This window comes from Podarcis bocagei (genome assembly GCF_964188305.1).
Source record: "Podarcis bocagei genome assembly, chromosome: 16".
Taxonomy (NCBI): domain Eukaryota; kingdom Metazoa; phylum Chordata; class Lepidosauria; order Squamata; family Lacertidae; genus Podarcis; species Podarcis bocagei.
The window spans coordinates 26,228,901-26,248,411 of record NC_138142.1 but is presented as its reverse complement, the minus strand read 5'-3'; the positions used below and the strand labels follow the sequence as shown (position 1 = coordinate 26,248,411).

The 19,511-nt window shown below is 46.1% G+C and overlaps 1 protein-coding gene across 3 annotated transcripts in view; it reads right to left on the bottom strand.

Annotated features, from left to right (window-relative positions):
• Nucleotides 1-19,511, bottom strand: part of IQGAP3 (IQ motif containing GTPase activating protein 3) — a 41,738-nt gene that overhangs the window by 8,463 nt on the left and 13,764 nt on the right. For all 3 annotated transcript variants that reach the window (XM_081175503.1, XM_081175504.1, XM_081175505.1), the window contains 17 exons: nt 18,424-18,548; nt 17,334-17,497; nt 17,060-17,150; nt 15,992-16,159; nt 15,693-15,835; nt 14,947-15,117; nt 10,428-10,511; nt 10,112-10,183; nt 9,100-9,169; nt 7,334-7,542; nt 6,513-6,665; nt 5,298-5,461; nt 4,333-4,557; nt 3,538-3,678; nt 3,030-3,114; nt 2,293-2,525; nt 1,361-1,493 (listed from right to left, as the gene is read on the bottom strand). In XM_081175503.1, coding sequence (XP_081031629.1) covers nt 1,361-1,493; nt 2,293-2,525; nt 3,030-3,114; nt 3,538-3,678; nt 4,333-4,557; nt 5,298-5,461; nt 6,513-6,665; nt 7,334-7,542; nt 9,100-9,169; nt 10,112-10,183; nt 10,428-10,511; nt 14,947-15,117; nt 15,693-15,835; nt 15,992-16,159; nt 17,060-17,150; nt 17,334-17,497; nt 18,424-18,548 — 2,431 coding nt within the window. The remainder of the gene's footprint in view (nt 1-1,360; nt 1,494-2,292; nt 2,526-3,029; nt 3,115-3,537; nt 3,679-4,332; nt 4,558-5,297; nt 5,462-6,512; nt 6,666-7,333; nt 7,543-9,099; nt 9,170-10,111; nt 10,184-10,427; nt 10,512-14,946; nt 15,118-15,692; nt 15,836-15,991; nt 16,160-17,059; nt 17,151-17,333; nt 17,498-18,423; nt 18,549-19,511) is intronic.

Here is a 19,511-nt window from a genome sequence, read left to right as displayed (position 1 = left end):
CAGGAGCACTGTTGCCGCGATCTTTACTCCATAAACCCACAGGTTTGAATGTTCCTTCTAAAGTTCCAGCCCTTCTCAACCTTGGGTCCCCAGATGTTTTTGGCCTACAACTCCCATCATCCCTGACCACTGGTCCTGTGAGCTAGGGATCATGGGAGTTGTAGGCCAAAAACATCTGGGGACCCAAGGTTGAGAACCACTGTCTGGCTTAGTGTTTTCTGTGAACCATTTGTTAATAACTTCATCGTTCATAGTTTGGATCAGTGGTTCCCAAAGTGAGTGGTACTACCCACACACATCCCACCCATAAACCATCTTGTGGAAGGCCTACAAAAAGACAAAGACACACACACACACACACAGAGAGAGAGAGAGAGAGAGAGAGAGAGAGAGAGAGAGAGAGAGACCTGGCATAAAACAGACCTTTGGCCAGGTATATTATAGTGATTTAGAAATGATACACTCAAGTTTCTTGAGACGTATTCTGCCCCCCCCGAGTTCAATCAACTATGAGACAATGTGTGCAGAACTAGGTATACACATGATGGAATATTGGGTAGCGGCTATCACTAGAAAGTACTGGTTGCATTGCCATTTCTGTTGCCAGCATTCAAGTCTGCTTTCTGACTTATTTAAGGACTCTTATAAATCCAGATGGTTCCAATTCTTACATAGCAAAATCAGATCTATTGGTATTGACTTGGAACTCTAGTATAATTCAAGTGAGCAATATATTTATCGTAATATTCAAATCAGATTAAGGGACATTGAAAAACAAAACATCGAGTCAGCTGTAAAAAGAATTTGCTTCCCCAAGTTTTATCATTTAAATCCAACAGATAACAGGGCCACTTATATTTCAAAAATAATGATTCCAGTCCAACGCAGGGCCTTTATGTTCACCCGACTGAACATTTCCCCCTCAACTTTTGTCAAGGGCAGATATTGAAACATCCCCAGAAATGATAGGCATTGCAGATGTGTTTTGAATGTGCCAGACACAGTAGAACATATCCTTTTCTACTGTCCATTGTGCAACCAGCTAAGCAAACACGTGCGATATCCCCTTTTTTGGGTAGTCTAGCATCACGGCACAATGAAAATATCAGATTCTATGTGTCTGACATTAACCCGGAAGTAACTGCAAGGGTGACTCTATCAATAGATAAGAGTGATGAATGGCACTATTTAGCAGGAAAAAACTCCATAAAAATCCTCGTTATTACCTATTTTTACATGGCTGTTTATTTGTATATCTTTTAAAATTTTATATATATGGATGTTTTATGATGGCCTATATTTGTAATACCTAATAAAGGTTTGGCAAAGTAAGTAAGTAAGTTTAATTTCACCCCCTCACCTTATGTGTGTTAATTAGCTCCCCAACTGTTATGTAGACCACTGGCTTTGTGATGGCCACCATCTCTGAATACTTGTCGACATTAAACCTCTCTTCTGGTTCAGGGACAGAACAGGCAGCACTGATGAATCTTCTAGAAGGTCAGAATGAAAAACCAAATCAAACCATGAAGGGTGTCCCACTCTCCACACACTCATGCTCAAATCAGGTCGTTTCCTTCAAGGCTAGAATATTTGGAGGCCTGACACTCTCCATGATGCCTTTAATTCAATGCAGTCATGCATAAAAGTCCATACATTTGATTCTTTAGTAGTCTGACGTAACATATTAGTGGCTTAAGGTAAAGGTGGGAAGACTTGAGATTTGCAGGATCTACTCTTTTCTTTTTCTCTTTTTCTAATCAATCAACCAGCAAAACAAAAAAGCCGCGTAGCAGAGAAGCACAGGGATCAGTTGCAATGTAACTGACTGATACTCCCATTTTACAGATGGAAACATAAAGGCCAAGAGAGAAAAAATTAGTACAAAGCTAGCCAGTAAAGCTTTTGTATGTTCAGTTTTAACTTCCAAATATCTTAAGGAAATTGATTAATAAGAACATAGGAAGCTGCCTTAGACTGAGTCAGACCATTGGGTCCATCTAGCTGAGTATTTTCTGCACTGACTGGCAGCAGCTCTCCAAGGTTTCAGGCAGGAGTCTCTCTCAGGCCGACCACTGGGGGCTGAACCTGGGACTCCACGCCACACACCTACAACTCTCTATCCTCCTTCCAGCCAAGCAAGAGATAGGATCACAGTTCAAGAGCACATTCTAGTCAGGCAAAAGCACCCAAGGAGGGTGTGAAACAAGGCCTGTGAGAGCCCCAAGGGCCAAGCAGAGAGGTGCCCATTGTTTCCAGGCCTCATTCCACTCAGCAGTTCTTCAAACCAACCTGAATTTAAGGTGGGTTTCCTCTAGGTACTGGTTCACCACCCGCAAGTGGCTGTTTTCCCCTTCAAAGAGTTGGTTGGCAGCGGCGTGCTGCAAGACCTTCGCAATGGAGCCCAGGTTGCGCCTGTGGTCGGGGTGGAGCGCTACCCCAGCCGAGATGTCTACAATATCAAAGCCATCAGGGGCCACCACAGCCGGGTTCATGAAACGGTAGTAGAGCAGGTTCCCAACAACCTAGGAGAGGGGTTGGCCGACTGTGTTAAACATTTACAATTGAGCAGGGTCACCTTCGTTAGAGCCCAACATTTTAAAGCTTCCATCCCAAGCAGAATTGAATAACTGATAATATTTGTTTAACGTATTATACTATGGCGTGGGGGGGGCCATTTCTTTCTGCCAAAATGCCAGGATTACATCGGTACATCTTCTTTCTCTCAGCCTCTTTGTCGAGTCCTTGATTCCCGCCATTTCTCCTTGCCCTTTAAAGGAATGATTAAAAACAGAACAACAGGCAGTACTCATAATGTAGTATTATAAATCTTAGACCCAAGTCCTGCCTTCGAGAAGCCGGGGGCCAGAAGAATACAAAATGGCTAGTGTGGCAGCCATCTTAAAGTCACTTCCTGGCACAGCTGCAGCAAGCGTTTGGCCCACGCTAAAGTGCCCCAGAAACGGCAACTCGAACTCTTGTCCCGCTGATTATGGCCATCCGTCCCTCAAGGCCATAAATATGCCCACCTTGTAGATCTCGTCCTCTGTAGAATTCGGAAACTTCTCTTGTAAGGACGTCTTCAAGACTTTGGCAATGTAGCGCATCCCATAACTAAAGGGGAGGGCAGAGGGAGAGCAAGGTGCCTGTTATGGTGAAAACTATAGCTCATATTCCATTATACTGTCATTTTCATAGGGATACAAGACCCTGATTTATCTCCTCAGTACTTCTTCTGCACCTGGGGAGCTCAGATGAATTCTATGCCTTAAAGACAAATTCTAGCACTAGGTTTACAGAAAGCATAAGCATGGGATGTGGGGGGTTGTGAGGAGCGGAGAAGGGAGGAGAATGCCTGCAAGGTGAGGGGTGTAAGGCTGGTGGCTTGTATGACGCAGAAACTCAAGGAAGGGAAGCAGCGAAAGGTGGCTGGATTTCTAAGATGGGATGGAAAGCTGGGCGGCCATCTTGTTTTCCCCTGTGATGACCGAGCAAAGTGAATCATAAAAACACACACGAAAAACAATAAATTCATACGGAATTTGGTCCACAGAAGATGTAATGGCCGAGAGGAACTTGTCCGTCACCGCCAGGAGATTGCGGATGGAAATGTCCAACCTCCTCTGCACCTCAGGGTGACCCAGGGCTTGCTCAGGGCTGACATCGTACGGGAGATTGCTGTGGAAACACACAAATGCATTCCAGGCCTCATCCAAAACCAACCAACCAACAACAAGAAAGACATGAGTTGAAATGCCCATTTTTCAGGGTTGCACATTAGACCTGGGAGCTCAGATCCCACACTAGGCCACAAAGCTCACCAGGGGACCTTGTAATTGTTGTAACCCACCCTCAATTCAACCACTTCCTTCCTCTGACCTCCCCCTCAGTCTGGGGAGGAGGAGAGAAGCCCTCAACCCCTCCTTCCCAAAACATCATTTGACTTTTGCAGGAAGATTTTCTTTCTTTATCTAAATAAGTTCATACACTTTTTAATCTAGGAGCTCTCTAAAGCGATGTAAACCATAAAATTATGGATAAAAATGAAGTTAAAATCCACAAAACCTACTGAAAAGCAAATATACATAAAGGATAACACAGATAAGAATCAGTCAAACTACAAAAACAAATTATAAGCCTAGGCAGGCTTCTGAAATAAAACAGTTTTCGGCCTGCGAAACGCCTATGTTTGAAGAAGTTTTAAGTTAGATCATGCCATATTAGGCTTCTGTCAATATTGACCTGTTTGTGAAGAGTCACGCAGCTCAATGTTTTCTTTTTTAATGAGGCCGAATTGAAGATACAAAAACACATACAGACATTCCTCCTGACCTTTTCTGCCCACTCTGAGACTCCATCTGGTTGATCCACCCTCTGTAGATTTCCACAGGGCTGGTACGGATGCTCAGGGTCTTGTTCTGCAGAACCTCTTGCACGGAGCCCTCCAAGATCTGGCGCAAGGCATTCTGCCCACGGGCATTGCGGTAGAAGCTCACCACCAGGCGGATAACCGTCGGATTCCCCGTGAGGATGTCACGGATTTGATCGACTTTCGACCTGCAAGAATGCAGCATGACAGGAGCAGTTGAGCTGCAATGCAACATGAGCACAGTACTCAAAGCACAAGCTTTTTCTGTGGTGGCTCCCTGTTTGTGGAATGCTCTCCCCAGGGAGTTTGGGCTGGCACCTTCATTATACACCTTTAGGCACCAGGAGAAAACGTTCCTCTTTGGCTGATTGACGTCTGATGCCCTTTTTACACCTGGAAAAAAGGTCTACTTTTGGAGCTAGCAAGAGAAACAATTTAGTCCCCCTGTCTATATTTCTGCATACTAGTGATCTGGTTGGGTTCCCAGGTTCCACCAGAGCAGTGACTCACTCGGAGACACACCAGGGAGCCTCCACAAAGGACAGGTCATTCTACTGCATATTCAGAGCAACAATAAACTAAATCAGGCCACTGCGAATGATGTGGCGATGTGGCAGAGTGACAAGCCACTCGGAAATAACCAGTTAGAAGACAAAACCAGCACCTCATACAGAGTCCTCTTCATCATCGCTAGTTAAAAAGGGATGAGGTGATAGGATAAGACCCTCTGCCTGGGATGCCAGAGAGCCGCTGCCACTGAGGGCAGGGAATACTGGGACTAGATGGATCTGTGGTCTGACTCAGTTCCTAGGAAAGGGAGGCTGACATCTTTACTAAGGTGAGAATGCTGTCAGCAACCAGGACAAGGAAGGCAGAAGCCTTAAGGGGAGAAGGGAGAAAACGCAGGACCAAGAAACAGGATACTCACTCAATCTCCTCTTGCAAGGCACTCCTGAAGAGCTGGAGCAGGAGGTAGGCTTCTCTGGCGTTGGAGGCGTAATTGTACAGGGTGAAGACCACAGACTCCATGAACTTTGTGGACTTGTTCTGCGGCATCTGCATGATCAGCCGGGCCAAATAAACCGGGTGGGTCTGGGAGGAGAGACATTTTCATATGCAAAAATCTGCTTCAGCCTTATTGCCTCTGACTGTGGAAGCTGATTGTGGCTAGTAGCCATAGAGTGCCTTTCCCTGCATAAATTTGCTCAGTCCTCTTTGAAAGACTTCTAGGCTGCTGGCCATTGGTGCCTCCTGTGGGAGAGAGTTCCATAGTTTAACTATGAAGAAGTGTTTGGTGTAATGTAACGGAGAAGGGTTTTTCTCTACCCCTCAGTTTGGCAGTAGGGACCAAAATGTTGTCCCGTGCAAGGCAAACTCGTACAGAATAAGTGAGGGTGAGACTTTAAAGCTCAAAACGATGTCCAAGGAAAACCAACCCTGCTGGGTAGCGCTGCCGTCACCGCCTGCAGTCATTCAAATCCTGAGTGAGGAGCATGATGGCTCTTGTGTTCGTGAATTCCAAGGATGCCCAGAAACAAGCCTAACAGTTCACTCCTTGTTGTTGGAGCCCCAAGCCCACAAATTGCTCAGTAGCAGATAACCAAGCAATGAGGTACCTGATTCAGGGCCAAAGCTCCCTTTTAACAGGCTGCACAGGGAAATAAATGCAAATATTTTATTAAGGAGGCTGCAAAACAAAAACAAGTACCTTTTTATCACAAAAAGTGAAGAAAGGCTAACAGTGTAAAGACAGCTTTGGGGATTTGAGTACACTACGATCGCATCTCATGCGGGGTTTCGGTTCCAAGGGTTCTGTATATATGCAAAAACATGAATATTCAGAGCCTTGGCACCACCCCCATGTGAGCATCCCGGGGCTTCTGGAGCTGGTGTGCAAGCAAGGCAGAGTGTAAAAGCTCTCTTTGCCCCTGGTTGAACTTCCACAAGTTAAATGGGCATATGATGCGATCACCCTGTGCAGACCTAAAGCTAGCTTGCCTCACCTTATTAGTCACAGACCCCAACTGCTTTTGAGGTTGCTGGTTTTTTATTATCACATGGTACATAAATTTTATGAAATAAATAAAAAAAAAAACAGTACTAATTTTTGCCATGGGTATTGTGTAGGAAGACGCCAGCTAACCTGCAGTTGGTAGAAGAGGTGCTGATATGCCTCCAGGATCTTCCGCTTCTCCCTGCTGAGGGACTTCAGCCCTTGCTCTTTGCTCCGGCCCATCAGATCAGAGAGTTGCTCCTTGTTCTTCTTCGTCAGCTTCTTGCAGTGAGAGACCACCTCCTGCCAAGGGGAAGAGTTGACGACTGATAGACACACACAAAGCATTCCTCCCTTGTTTGCAGAGCACCGACAACAAACGAACTCGCCTCTTACTGAACTCAAGGCTACATCCCCCTGGATGGCAGAGAAATCAGGCTGCAAACAGGTTGGTCAGCAAGATCATGGATTAAATGGCAACAGCTTCTTTGAGAAGCTAACATGGACTTTGCCAACCTGGTGCCCTCCAAAACACCCGGAGGGCACCAGATTGGCAAAGGCTACTCTAGAGAATGTCCTTGGAGGTCACAAAAGCCACCCCCCAACAGAAAAGCAAGGGGCAGAAGGGCTGAGCAAAGGAGGAAGCCTGGCACTGGAGGAGCCCAGATGGCCCTTTAAGAGGTGGGTGGGTAGTGATGCTGCTTCTGGATGGGTGCCTAGCTTGGTTCCCATCCTTGGTGGCCACTTGCCACTTTAGCTCACCCTAAGTAAACTGTCCCACCACGTAGATCTAAATGCCACCTGGAGCCCCAGTGAGGAGGGGGATAAATGGTGTGGCTGCCACTGCTCTGGCAGTAGTGGCTGCATAAAAAAGGAAGGGGCAGCCACATTGGGGTGGGGCCCCCTGGAGGCACCGTGCCAAGGGCCCCTGACAATTGGCACCAGCCCTGGATCTGCTGCTCCCTTCTGACCTGGAGGGTGATCCTGTTCTTGACCAGCAATCCAATCTTGATATCCATGAGGTTGAGGTCGCTCTCCAGCTGCTGATTGAAGCGGATTCCCCTCACCACAGTCTCCTGGAGATCCAGCAGCTCCAGTTCCTCCCAGTAGTCCCGCTGGCTGCGTTCTAGCAGGTGGGCAAAACGCCGGACGATGCTGAGAGGTGGCTTCCCACTGTGTACTAGCACGAAAGAGAAAGAGGCCGGTTGGTTTCAGAGTAAGACCTCTTGTCCAAGTACATCACATGAAAGCAAGTTCTCCACATCCTGGTAAGACACTTAGCTATGTACAAAAAGCCTGGAAGATGGTTAGAATAACAACAAAAATACTGAAATGTGAAGCTTCCTTAGATCCAATACTGAAGCCGCTGAACTACACACATTGTTAATCAGCTGAGCCAAACCAACATCAACACACACCAAATCCTGGCCAATTGAATAATATTCATTGGATATTAGTCAAGGCTCAGTATGGACTTCCAAGGTTGTTTAGGAGCCAGGGAGAGGTTTGCTTGAAAATAATAATAATAACAACAGTAATAAATAACAAGGTTGATATACTATTTATAAGAAATCTCAAGCACTTTACACAAAGCTGTATGAAATAGTCATTGAAAAATAGCAATAAAACCAGAGTTTAAAAATAGTAAGTTATGAAGGTAAGTATTTAAAAGTATCAATAGATTTTAAAAACAAATGCCAAGAATAATATCACATGTCTGTGTAAGTAGAGAGTTTTGAAGCCATAGATAAAGACTCCACCCTTTGGAGCAGAATCCTGCCAATTTTGAATTTTAAAGTTATTACCTAAATGCAGACACACTGGCCAAGCCTGTGCTAAGTTAGGATTTGTTAAATTATGGTTTATTTGATCACCCAAAACAGGAGTGGGGAACAGAATCCAGCCAGCAGGCCTGATCCTGCACTTCACTACCTCCCCCATTTTGTCAAGCGGCTGAGTCCACCAATCTGCCAAAGGCCTGGTGTCACCATGAAGTCAGGGGACCCAACAAGCCCTGCTTTGTGCTGGGGTCAGCTGTACTACGCAGTTCCCAGTGGGTTAACTCTGCAGTTCAACCAGTCTCAACAGAGCTTGCTGTAAGCTGACTGGTTCTGACAGGAAGCCCCTGCAGAATCTTTTGAATAGCAAAGGAGCATTTTTCCTTTGCATTTCTTAAATTCAAGCTGAAGGTTCAAAGGAAGAATTCATTTGCATCAAAAAGCTGATGCTTTTTTAATTCAAAAAAGGAATTAGGAGCAAACGTCTTCTGCTTTCCCATGCCTGACATGTACCAACCAGTATGGGACAGGTGGGCACAATTGGCCCCTAACAGCCTGATGGAGCTAACTAGGGCTTTGAGTTCAAAGTTCACCCCCCTGCTCAGCGGTTTTGCTATCGTTTGTTTGCTGCCAACAAACCATTACCTGAAGCCATAGTTTCTCTTACAAACCTTGGTTTGCTTTAACTATGGCTTGGTGTTACATGTGTACTCAGCACAGCCGTGGTTTTGTTTGGCTGCCCCACCTCAGATGTTCACCAAGCTACAAAGGATGAAGGCAAGAGCAGCTGCTGAATAAGCCAAACCTTGGGGAAGGGGGAAAACCAAGCAATGGTACGTTCAATGGTCTGTTTGACAACTTGTGATTAACTCATGGTTTGTTGAACAAACCTTGGCTTAGTGTTACATTGCAATCAGGCCAGTTTGCAAACTCAGGTTGCATGAAACCCAGGTACTTACCCAACATCCTGTAATCTTCTCGTGCCTTGTTAGCTCGTAGAAATGCCTGGATTTTGATTACGGCCTTGACCTGTCGAGGGATGTCAAAAGAGGGGAAGTGGTTGGAATTCGGGAGCAGGGAAGGGGTACGAAAACACCCTGGTGGCAAACAGCAGTTGCAAAATCACAGTGGGTATATTTATTATTTATTTAATGCATTTAGATCCCTACTTTTTCCCAAGTGGGGATTCAAGGCAGCTTTCAGCATTTAAAAACATTATTATAAAATACTCATCCGGCATCTGGCACCTTCGTTATGCATCTGTGGCGCCGGGTAAAAACATTCTTCTTCAACAAAGCCTTTGGCTACAATGGTGCCTCGCAAGACGAAAAGAATCCGTTCTGTGATTCTCTTCGTCTAGCGCTTTTTCCGTCTTGCGAAGCAAGCCCATTGACGGATTAGCGGATTAGCGCTATTAGCGGCTTTTAGCAGCTTATCTGCTGATCGGATCAGCTGATAAGCGGCTTAGCGGCTTAGAAAAAGGGGGGGGGGAGGGAAAAAACCCCGCAGGAACTCGCAAGACATTGTTGTCTTGCGAAGCAAGCCCATAGGAAATTCATTTTGCGAAGCACCTCCAAAACAGAAAACTCTTTTGTCTAGCGAGTTTTCCGTCTTGCGAGGCATTCGTCTTGCGGGGCACCACTGTAATTAATATTCCACGGCCTTTTAAATGTGTTTGTGGGAGGAGGGATTATTGGTTTCGTTCTTGTTTTTAATTATGTACTTTGTGGTTTTATTCTGTATTTTTAGGCTGTGAACTGCCCTGAGATCTTTGGATGAAGGGCAGTATACAAAATTTTAATAATAATAAAAACAACAACAACAACTATAATAACCGCTATACCACCACTAACTACCTTGGAGCACCTGGTTGACTATGGTTAAAAATGGGTTTGGTGCGACCCAGCAAGGCAATTTTGCAGTGCTGTTGTGCATAGGTGGGTGGGTGGGGGAAAAACACAAGCTACTCACATTCTTCCTGAAGTAGGCCAATCTCTGTTGATATCGCCTGCGTATTCGCCACATCCGTACCCAGGCTTGAATCTGAACACAGCAGTAGGAACAGCACAGGTGTGACAAGACCATTTTTGGCTGATGAGTCAAAGAAAAAGAAAGGCAACCCCCCCTCAAAAGTATCTCTCCCCTTAACCTGATTTATTTTGTTAACAAATAAACATGGACAGGCATGCAACTGATCTGGTGGTTTATTGTTTGTTTCATGGCCCATAAAATACTGGTGCTGGTGACAGCAAAAGGTGGGCTTTAAGGATAGGAATAAAATAGATACCTTGATGACAGCACCTGTGTTCTTCTGGAAATGCCGCAGCCTTTCCAGGTAACGCCTCCGTTGCTGGTACCCACGCCAGTAAGCCTGTGAGGAGACAGCATGGGAACTGGTTTAGGGCTGAAAAGGGCCCTGGATACAAATCTGGTCCCAGCCACTGCATGATGGCCTTAAGTCAAATTTTCTGCTCTAGCCCAATGCTACCCGGAGCCCAGGAACGCAAACCCCGGATCCAAACTGCTCCACCCCTGAGCTGCAGCTCTTCCCAGCTGTGATATTGGAGCATCTAACCTAAGGACCCCACTCCGCAAACAGCAGGTTCCTCCACCTCTGGGCTGGCAGCCTCCCCCATAATACCCAGGATTTATGCACCTGTTACAAACACTCAAAGGTGCTTCATGTAAATGTCGCAACAAGGCACTGTACAACAGGGGTGGCTAACTTTTTCTGGTCTGAATGCCACCTGCACCCTGGTGGATGCAGGTCATCTGCAGGTGTGGCCAACAGCAGGTGTGGTCACCCCACACTCTCCTCACACCCACAGGACAGTCTCTCCCCCCCCCCCAGTGGATCTGTGCAGATCCTCTGAGGGGGGGTGGTGGTTCCAAGATGGCGAAGGCTTAGCAAGCAGGCTTCGGAGCACTGCAGATAGCAGGACTAAATTTTCCTTTTTCTCACTTTTCTACTTTTAAACTTACCAACCTACTGAGATTCTATCAGCACCTTCTTATCTATGCCACGAGAAACACCTTGGGCAAGTTCTGCGAAATATCCTGGGCAGGTAGCCAGCCGCTAGCTATTAACCGCCAGCACCCTTTTATACTTTGCTCCTGGAACTCTGGGCAGTCACCACACAGAGAAACTCTTAAATTGAACAAACTGAGCACTGAGGAGAGGACATGATCGCCCCCCTCTCCAAGCAACAGATGAATGCCCACTTCCCTGGTCATTTGACCAATCTTGCATCACTTTGCCCTCGTCTAATTTTCCTTTTGGCCCACCCAAACTAGTGGGGTATCGAGGCAGCAAATTTTGCTCAGAGATCCAGAGCAGGCCCCCAGACTGAAGGCCAGCCACCCTTGCGCCTGTCAGGTAATTCCCATGTTCCTGAGTCAGACTTCTTGTCCATAGAGCCCAGTAATTGGCTGTGCTGGCTGACAAAGACTCTCCAATGTAGAGGAGGGCCTTCATAACCCCTCTGACCTGAACCTTTAAATAATAACAATATTGATAAGCACTAGAAATCGAGCCCAGGGCATTCTGCATGCCAAGTAGGTGTTCTGCTCCTGAGCCATATCATTGCCCCCACAGCACAGGTGTGAGCTCAGGGCAGAGATGAGATACAAAGGTGGGGTTTCCAATTATTTGCTACACCCACATCAGCTGCCCCATCACAGGGGAAGAACAACTTTAAAGTATGATGTATGCCTGCAGCAAGAAGTTCTTTGGTAAGGGAATGGAAGACATGATGGGGCTTCAACCTCCCATTGGGGTGCAAGAATATGTCGGCTCTGGCTACTGCAGAGAAAATAATTTACAAATCACGCCTTTCTACGGGTAAGGAAGACCTGGAACATTTCTACACCATTTGGTGGGATTTCATTTCTTCTGTATCAAATTCAGATATACAAAAACTCTTTTCTCCCACCAAATTGTGAAATTTGGCTTTTGTTGTATTTTGCTTCTTTTATTTTTCTGCATTATTTTCTCTCTGGTTTTTTCCCCGGAAATGCAAACTTTTGTACTGCTCCTATGCCTTGTGCATAGCTTTGATTATGCTTTTTTGTACTTTTGATTTTATATAAATTAAAACCTTTACTATTATTATCTGAAAAATATGCAACATAAAGCCATCAAAATTACAGATTATATATATATATATATATATATATATATATATATATATATATATATATATATATATATATATTTGCTTTCGTAGATTTTCACGGGTACAGGAATGCAGGTTTTGGTGTCTTCGGGTGTCTTCCCGTGTAAGAGTTGGGGTGTCTAGGCGACGTTTCGACGAGGTCTCACTCGTCATCTTCAGGCTGGTGCTTTCGGCTTCTTGTTACTAGAACAGAGCAGGATCTCAGTGTTTGAGTTCCTATAAATACTGTTGAGGGGGTGTGGTGTATAGCCTCCAACGTTCTGGGCAGAGAGGGAGTTCCCAGGTTAGTGTGCCTTTTCTTCTTTTGTTCCTTAATTACTTGAGGGATATCTTGAGTGATTTCTTGAGTGATATTCTGAGTACCACTTAGGAGGGTCATTAGGTGTGGATTAGTTGCTAAAGCTTTTGTGTCTTGACCTCTTGAGCTTGTGAAAAGTTTTTCTGAGAAGATGGCTGTACTGCACTTAGTTGTGCTCTGGCTTGGCTTCGTGTATAGGGGCGAGCTGTGGTTTTGTGCCCTGTGCCAGCCAGATCTGTGTAGGGATTGCAGGGGGGTGCAGCATCCGGAGGTGCCACTATGGTTTGGCTACTGGATGGTGTCTGTACTTTATCTGTGGAGAGGGTCTGGGTTTGGGTCTGGTGTGGTTGATTGGAGATGGCGTTCTGTGTGCCTCTGGTTCTGGTGTCAGTTTTTGTGGGGAGGGCTAATTTCCAGATGTCTGGCAGGCGGGACGTGTCGTCACGCTTGTTCATGTTGTGAGGGTGTTTCTCTATCTCGATGGCTTCCATGATTATTCTCTTGTGGTGATGTTCCATGTTAAAGAGCAATTTGGAATCTGCAAAATTAATTTCGTGTCCTGTTTCTTTCATGTGTTGGTAAAGAGAGGAAGTTTTTTCTTCTTTTTTGACGGCATTCTTGTGTTCTGCGATACGTGCATTTATTCGTCTGTTTGTTTGTCCAATGTACGTGGCTGGGCAGACTTTGCAGGGTATTTCATAGACCCCTTGGTTTTCTAACTGGATTTTATCTTTTGGGTTTCTGAGGATATTGGCTATTTTTTGGTTGGTGCAAAAGGCTGTTTTGATATTGTGTTTATGGAGGATTTTGCTAATTTTATCTGTAGTGCCCTTGATATAAGGAAGGAGGGCCATGCCATTGTTTTCTTCTGTGTCTTGGTTTTTGGGGGGTGTTTCTTTTTGGATTAGCTTCGTAACCCTGTTTTGTTGGTATCCGTTGGCGATTAACACATTTGAGAGATTCTGTAACTCAGTTGTCAAGTGGTCCTTGTCAGCCAGGCGTTTGGTTCTGGAGATGAGAGTCTTGGCTACGGAGTTTATTTGTGCAGGGTGGTGGTGTGATTGTGCATGTAAGTAGCGGTTGGTGTGTGTTTTTTTCCGGTAGATAGTGTGTCCTAGGGAGCCATCAGCCATTCCGGTAGATAGTGTGTCCAACGGATACCAACATACCTTCCTTATATCAAGGGCACTACAGATAAAATTAGCAAAATCCTCCATAAACACAATATCAAAACAGCCTTTTGCACCAACCAAAAAATAGCCAATATCCTCAGAAACCCAAAAGATAAAATCCAGTTAGAAAACCAAGGGGTCTATGAAATACCCTGCAAAGTCTGCCCAGCCACGTACATTGGACAAACAAACAGACGAATAAATGCACGTATCGCAGAACACAAGAATGCCGTCAAAAAAGAAGAAAAAACTTCCTCTCTTTACCAACACATGAAAGAAACAGGACACGAAATTAATTTTGCAGATTCCAAATTGCTCTTTAACATGGAACATCACCACAAGAGAATAATCATGGAAGCCATCGAGATAGAGAAACACCCTCACAACATGAACAAGCGTGACGACACGTCCTGCCTGCCAGACATCTGGAAATTAGCCCTCCCCACAAAAACTGACACCAGAACCAGAGGCACACAGAACGCCATCTCCAATCAACCACACCAGACCCAAACCCAGACCCTCTCCACAGATAAAGTACAGACACCATCCAGTAGCCAAACCATAGTGGCACCTCCGGATGCTGCACCCCCCTGCAATCCCTACACAGATCTGGCTGGCACAGGGCACAAAACCACAGCTCGCCCCTATACACGAAGCCAAGCCAGAGCACAACTAAGTGCAGTACAGCCATCTTCTCAGAAAAACTTTTCACAAGCTCAAGAGGTCAAGACACAAAAGCTTTAGCAACTAATCCACACCTAATGACCCTCCTAAGTGGTACTCAGAATATCACTCAAGAAATCACTCAAGATATCCCTCAAGTAATTAAGGAACAAAAGAAGAAAAGGCACACTAACCTGGGAACTCCCTCTCTGCCCAGAACGTTGGAGGCTATACACCACACCCCCTCAACAGTATTTATAGGAACTCAAACACTGAGATCCTGCTCTGTTCTAGTAACAAGAAGCCGAAAGCACCAGCCTGAAGATGACGAGTGAGACCTCGTCGAAACGTCGCCTAGACACCCCAACTCTTACACGGGAAGACACCCGAAGACACCAAAACCTGCATATATATATATATATATATATATTGGGGGGGGGACACAATGAAAAGGACAATTCTTAAAAGTCTAGGCTCAGGGCAGCTGCATCCTCCTACCTGGATCTTGAGAGCGGCTGGCACCTGCTTGCACCACAAGCTCCGCTGGGTTGCAAATTCCTGCCGGGCCAGGAAGCCCCTCATCCGGGCCTGCAGCTTCACAACCAGCGAGGTGCTCGATTCCCACAGACGCTCCCGATCATGGGCAGCTGTGACCCGGGCAACAGTGGACTGTAGGCACAGAGAGATGCATGGGGTCAGAAGATCATCATAAGAGCTTGGTTGCTGGATCAGGCTAAAGGGGCTCCACCTGGTCGAGCCCTCTGCTCTGAATCAGATGCGCCCCAATGAGAAGCCTGCTCTCCCTACTTGCAATTCCCAGCAATTGGTATTCAGAGCTAGACTGCCCCTGGACATGGAGGTTCTACTATCCCTGTAGAGGCCAACTGGATTGGACCAAAGGCTCCTGCAGTTTATTTAGCATTGCACACACACACTTAACCAAACATACAGCTTGCTAGTAGGTCAAATCAGAATAGGCATTAAGCACCTCCCTTCAGAAGGTTGCTATGGGGCTGGAGGGTGGGGCAAGGCAGCTGAAACCAGCCACCTCCTGATGGCAAACCCAGACACCCCCAAAACAGCTCTCATCCCTCACAGTTGTCCTTCTGGCAGCAGCTCCCTTTTGAGTTGGAGGATGGGGCACGGCAGGTGGGAAAAGCTGCCCCACCCGAGTGGCCGATACAGAGCCTCTCACTCCTCCGTTCTGCTTCCTAGCTCACAGGTACAAAGAGAGAGAGAGAGACCTGGATTTCCTCCCGGCTGAGATGCTCCGCATTGAGGGCACAGGGGCGAGGCTGGTCCCAGGAGCCTTCAAAGGTCTGCAGGCTGAAGTAATACTCTGCCCCATCCTTCAGCTTGTGCCGGACCCAAGGTAGTTTGGAGTTCCCTGCAGGTTACGTTTTTAAAAAACGAAAAGAAAGTTAGAATTAAAGACCCCACAGAGACACTGTTGTAAGAAAGTGCAAGTTTTCAAATCCTTGAATTCAAGAGTTGATGACAAAAAAATGGGGGTGAGGGGAGTGACACACATATCTCGCTTTACCTGGGGCTTTTTTAGAAGCCATGAGAGCACTCAGCTGGGCCTGGTAGGAGGCAGCACACTCCATTGCCACACCACAGATAGAGACGTCCGGATTGCGCAGGACCCTGACTGTCTGTGCCGCGTTCCCTTCCTTGATGGCTTGATTGATGGCAGCGGTGCCAAGAGCCACTGTGGGACAGATGGCAAAGGGAAAAGATTTTGAAGCATTGGTCCAGGTTCACCCCACAGGGACTAGAAACCTGACTACTTCAGTGTACTTATTTAAAACATTTCTCAAAATCACACTTCATAAAAAGATCCAGGGTAGTGTATGAGCAGGACCCAACTCTCCCCACCGGTGATGGCAAGAAACTGGTATTCTGAGGCGTACAGCAGGGGTAGAGAACATTTTTTGGTCCGAGCGCCAGATCCTTTTTCAGCAGAACAGGCCGTATATGAAAGATGGGTGGGAGGTGCTAACCTGCCAATCACATGTTATCATCATGATATCACATGACTGACAGGTAAGCAAGGTTGCCCACCTGTCAAAATCATACCCACGGCTTTGTGAGTCTTCCTGTTTAAACCAGTGTTTAAAAGAGGAGACTGGGGAGACTTGCAAAAGCACCCACTGAAGCAGCCTCCACCTCCTCTTTCAAAGGGCACTTTTGCAAAGTCCTTTAAGCTGCCTTTGCTTGCAAAACACACCTCTTTTTCTCTCTTTCCCTTCACACTTGATCAAGTGGATGTGGTATGGGGAAAAACTTGTGGCAGACAGATTTAACCCACTGGCAGGCCAAGATTAGCTTGCAGACTGAAGGTTCCCCACCCCTGGGCATATGGCCTCTGACAAAGGAGGCTGAGTAAAGCCACCATAGCTGCCTGAATGTGTCTAATCGTCTTTCAAGGTGGCTGTCGTAACACCTTGTGGGAGCAAAATGTGAGTTTGCCCAGGCTTTCTTGTTCCTGAGCCTTCTCCCACCCGCTTTGCTCAGGCCTCCTCATGGCACCCTAAATGGTAGCAGACAGGACCACCCTTTAGGTCCTGCAGTTCCAATTGAGCCAGGAAGATCCAGACAGTGAACATACTTCTCTTTGCAGCTTCAGTGTCGTGGTTAGCTTTGGAGACGCCCTCCTGGATTTCTTCCCACCACAGCATAGCTCCGGTGTCCCCTGTCATCTAAGATAGGAAAGATAAAAATGATCACAGAATTGTCTCATTCTGAAGCCATAATAGTCTCCATCAGGCTTCTGGAAATGAACTTCTACAATGAAGTCTCACAGTTCTGTAAGAAGTTAGTGTGGTTGCCTACCCCACCGCCCTGGAACCTGAACTTCATTCTCCTCTTCCTTCCTCTCCTACCTGGGCCTTCTGCTTCCGCATGCGGGTCAAAACATCATGGTAACGCTTAGCAACGGGGAGCGTCACATCGCAGAGGCCGGAAGAAGGAAGCAGCAGGGCTCTGAGGGTTTTCTCTGGGCTGCTCTGCTCCAGAGCCTCGTTGATCAGTCGGACGGCAAGGATTTCTGGGGACGAAAAGGAGATTTCAGGAGAACCGGGAAAACGTCTTGACCAAGCTCAGTTCAAAGATGGAGTAGTCTATAGGCCTACATTTGACGTATTAAGCGCTGATCTTTGGGCTTTCAATGTGCTTTTCCAAGCCCTTTAAACCTGTCCCAGAGGACTTCCACAAGCACCAACTATGGAATCTCTGGCTCTCCAGATGTTGCTAGACTGCAACCCTTTGGCTGTGTCTGAGTTGAGAGAAAGCAGCCAGTGTACATAATTTGCAGGTGGTGGCAGTGGGGAAACTGGGGTTAAGCTGGGTGCTGTATGGAAAGCCTCTGAGGGCTGGGTTTAGGAACACAGGAAGCTGCCTTATGCTGAGGCAGACCATCAGTTGTCCATACTGGGCTCATCTGCATGCCACTCTAAACCAACTGGAACTATGGTTTGAATGTGAACACACAACAAGCTGGTGTACACCGCTGAAATCATGGGTGCTGTGCTCTAAGCCTGATCCTGCTGAGAAACAAGCCATGGTTTGGCTTAGCAATACATCCGAAGGCAGGCTTGTGATGCTGTCCTAAGTCAGACTATGGCTTCGCTTTCGCTAGCAGCAGAGCGGCCAGGTTTTCAGCAGCATGTACTACTTTGCTGTGCATTCTCATTTAAACCATAGGTTAGCTTGGCTAAGTTTGAGTCTAACTACGGTTTAGAGTGTCATGCAAACCTGGCCACTGACTGCAATGGCTTTCCATGGATTCAGGCAGGAGTCTTTTCCCAGCTAAACCTGAAGATACTGGGGATTGAACCTGGGACCTTCTGTATGCAAAGCAGATGCTCTACCACTGAGTTGCAGAACTTCCCTAAAGGGCCTCCAGTGCCTGTTTCACATTCACATCACTAAAATCAGAACTGAAAATGTTTTGAAAAGTGAAAGGTGTCTTACTATTATTTTCTTCTTGGGCAGAGGCATTCACATTATTCACTGAAGCCTGGATGTCGTTCCAGCTCAGGAAGTCATACTTTGTGTCCCGAGATCGGTGCTTCCATTGTGACAAGTCGTCAAAATAACTGAGAAATTTAAAACAAAAAAGCAAGACATCGTCTTTGCATCACCCCTTTTAGAAAAAAAAAGCAGCTATTCCCCAGCTTTGTGCACATGGCAGGTAGTTTATAGGAAGCGATTCTTTGGAGGTGCAGAAAGGAATATTGGGCATATCACTTTCAAGCTGCCTTGTTGTTTTTAAGGACAAGTTTCTGGTTGTAAAATTACAACTTACAGAATTATAATGATGATATTTATTAATACCCCAAGTCTCATGGTGACTTACAGATAAAATAACAGCTAAATAACATGTACATTAAAGCCAGCATAAAACAGAGAAAAATCTATAACACATTCATATTTTTCAAAAGGCAGGATTAAAACACCCCACCCACTCAAGGAGGCCACAGATAATTACAAGCCAAAGGCTTGAGGGAAAATAAATGTTTCTGCCTGGTGGATAAAGTTAAGTAAGTAATGATGGTACCAGGTAAGCCTCTCTGGGGAGAACATTCCACAAATGGGGAGCCACCACTGAAAAGACTTGCTCTTGTTTTTCCACTCTCCTGACCTCCCATGGAGAGGGCACATGGAGAAGGGCCCCAGTTGATAGTGCTTGAAAGCAGATGAATCAATTTAGATGAATCAGAGTCACTGATTTAAAATCACCAAGATGAAAAAGCTAATTGAAATCAGTGACTTAAATAAGAATTTCCACATTCTGAAATCCAGAAAACATATGACACAAGCATTCAGACTAATATAGCAACTAGGCAAAGCAGCAACAAGATGCAGCAGCGGGCAGCCAAACAGAATGTTTCTAGACAAAATGTAGAAACTGAATGCAAACCCATATGCCTTCTGTTGCCTCTTACTGACCCGTTTCATATGCAGTACTAAGCCACACCATGGTTTAGCATGAACATACAAGTTTCCAGAGAGGAGACTGAAGCTGTTTTACTCCATTTCCTTCCTGCTGTGCTACCAGG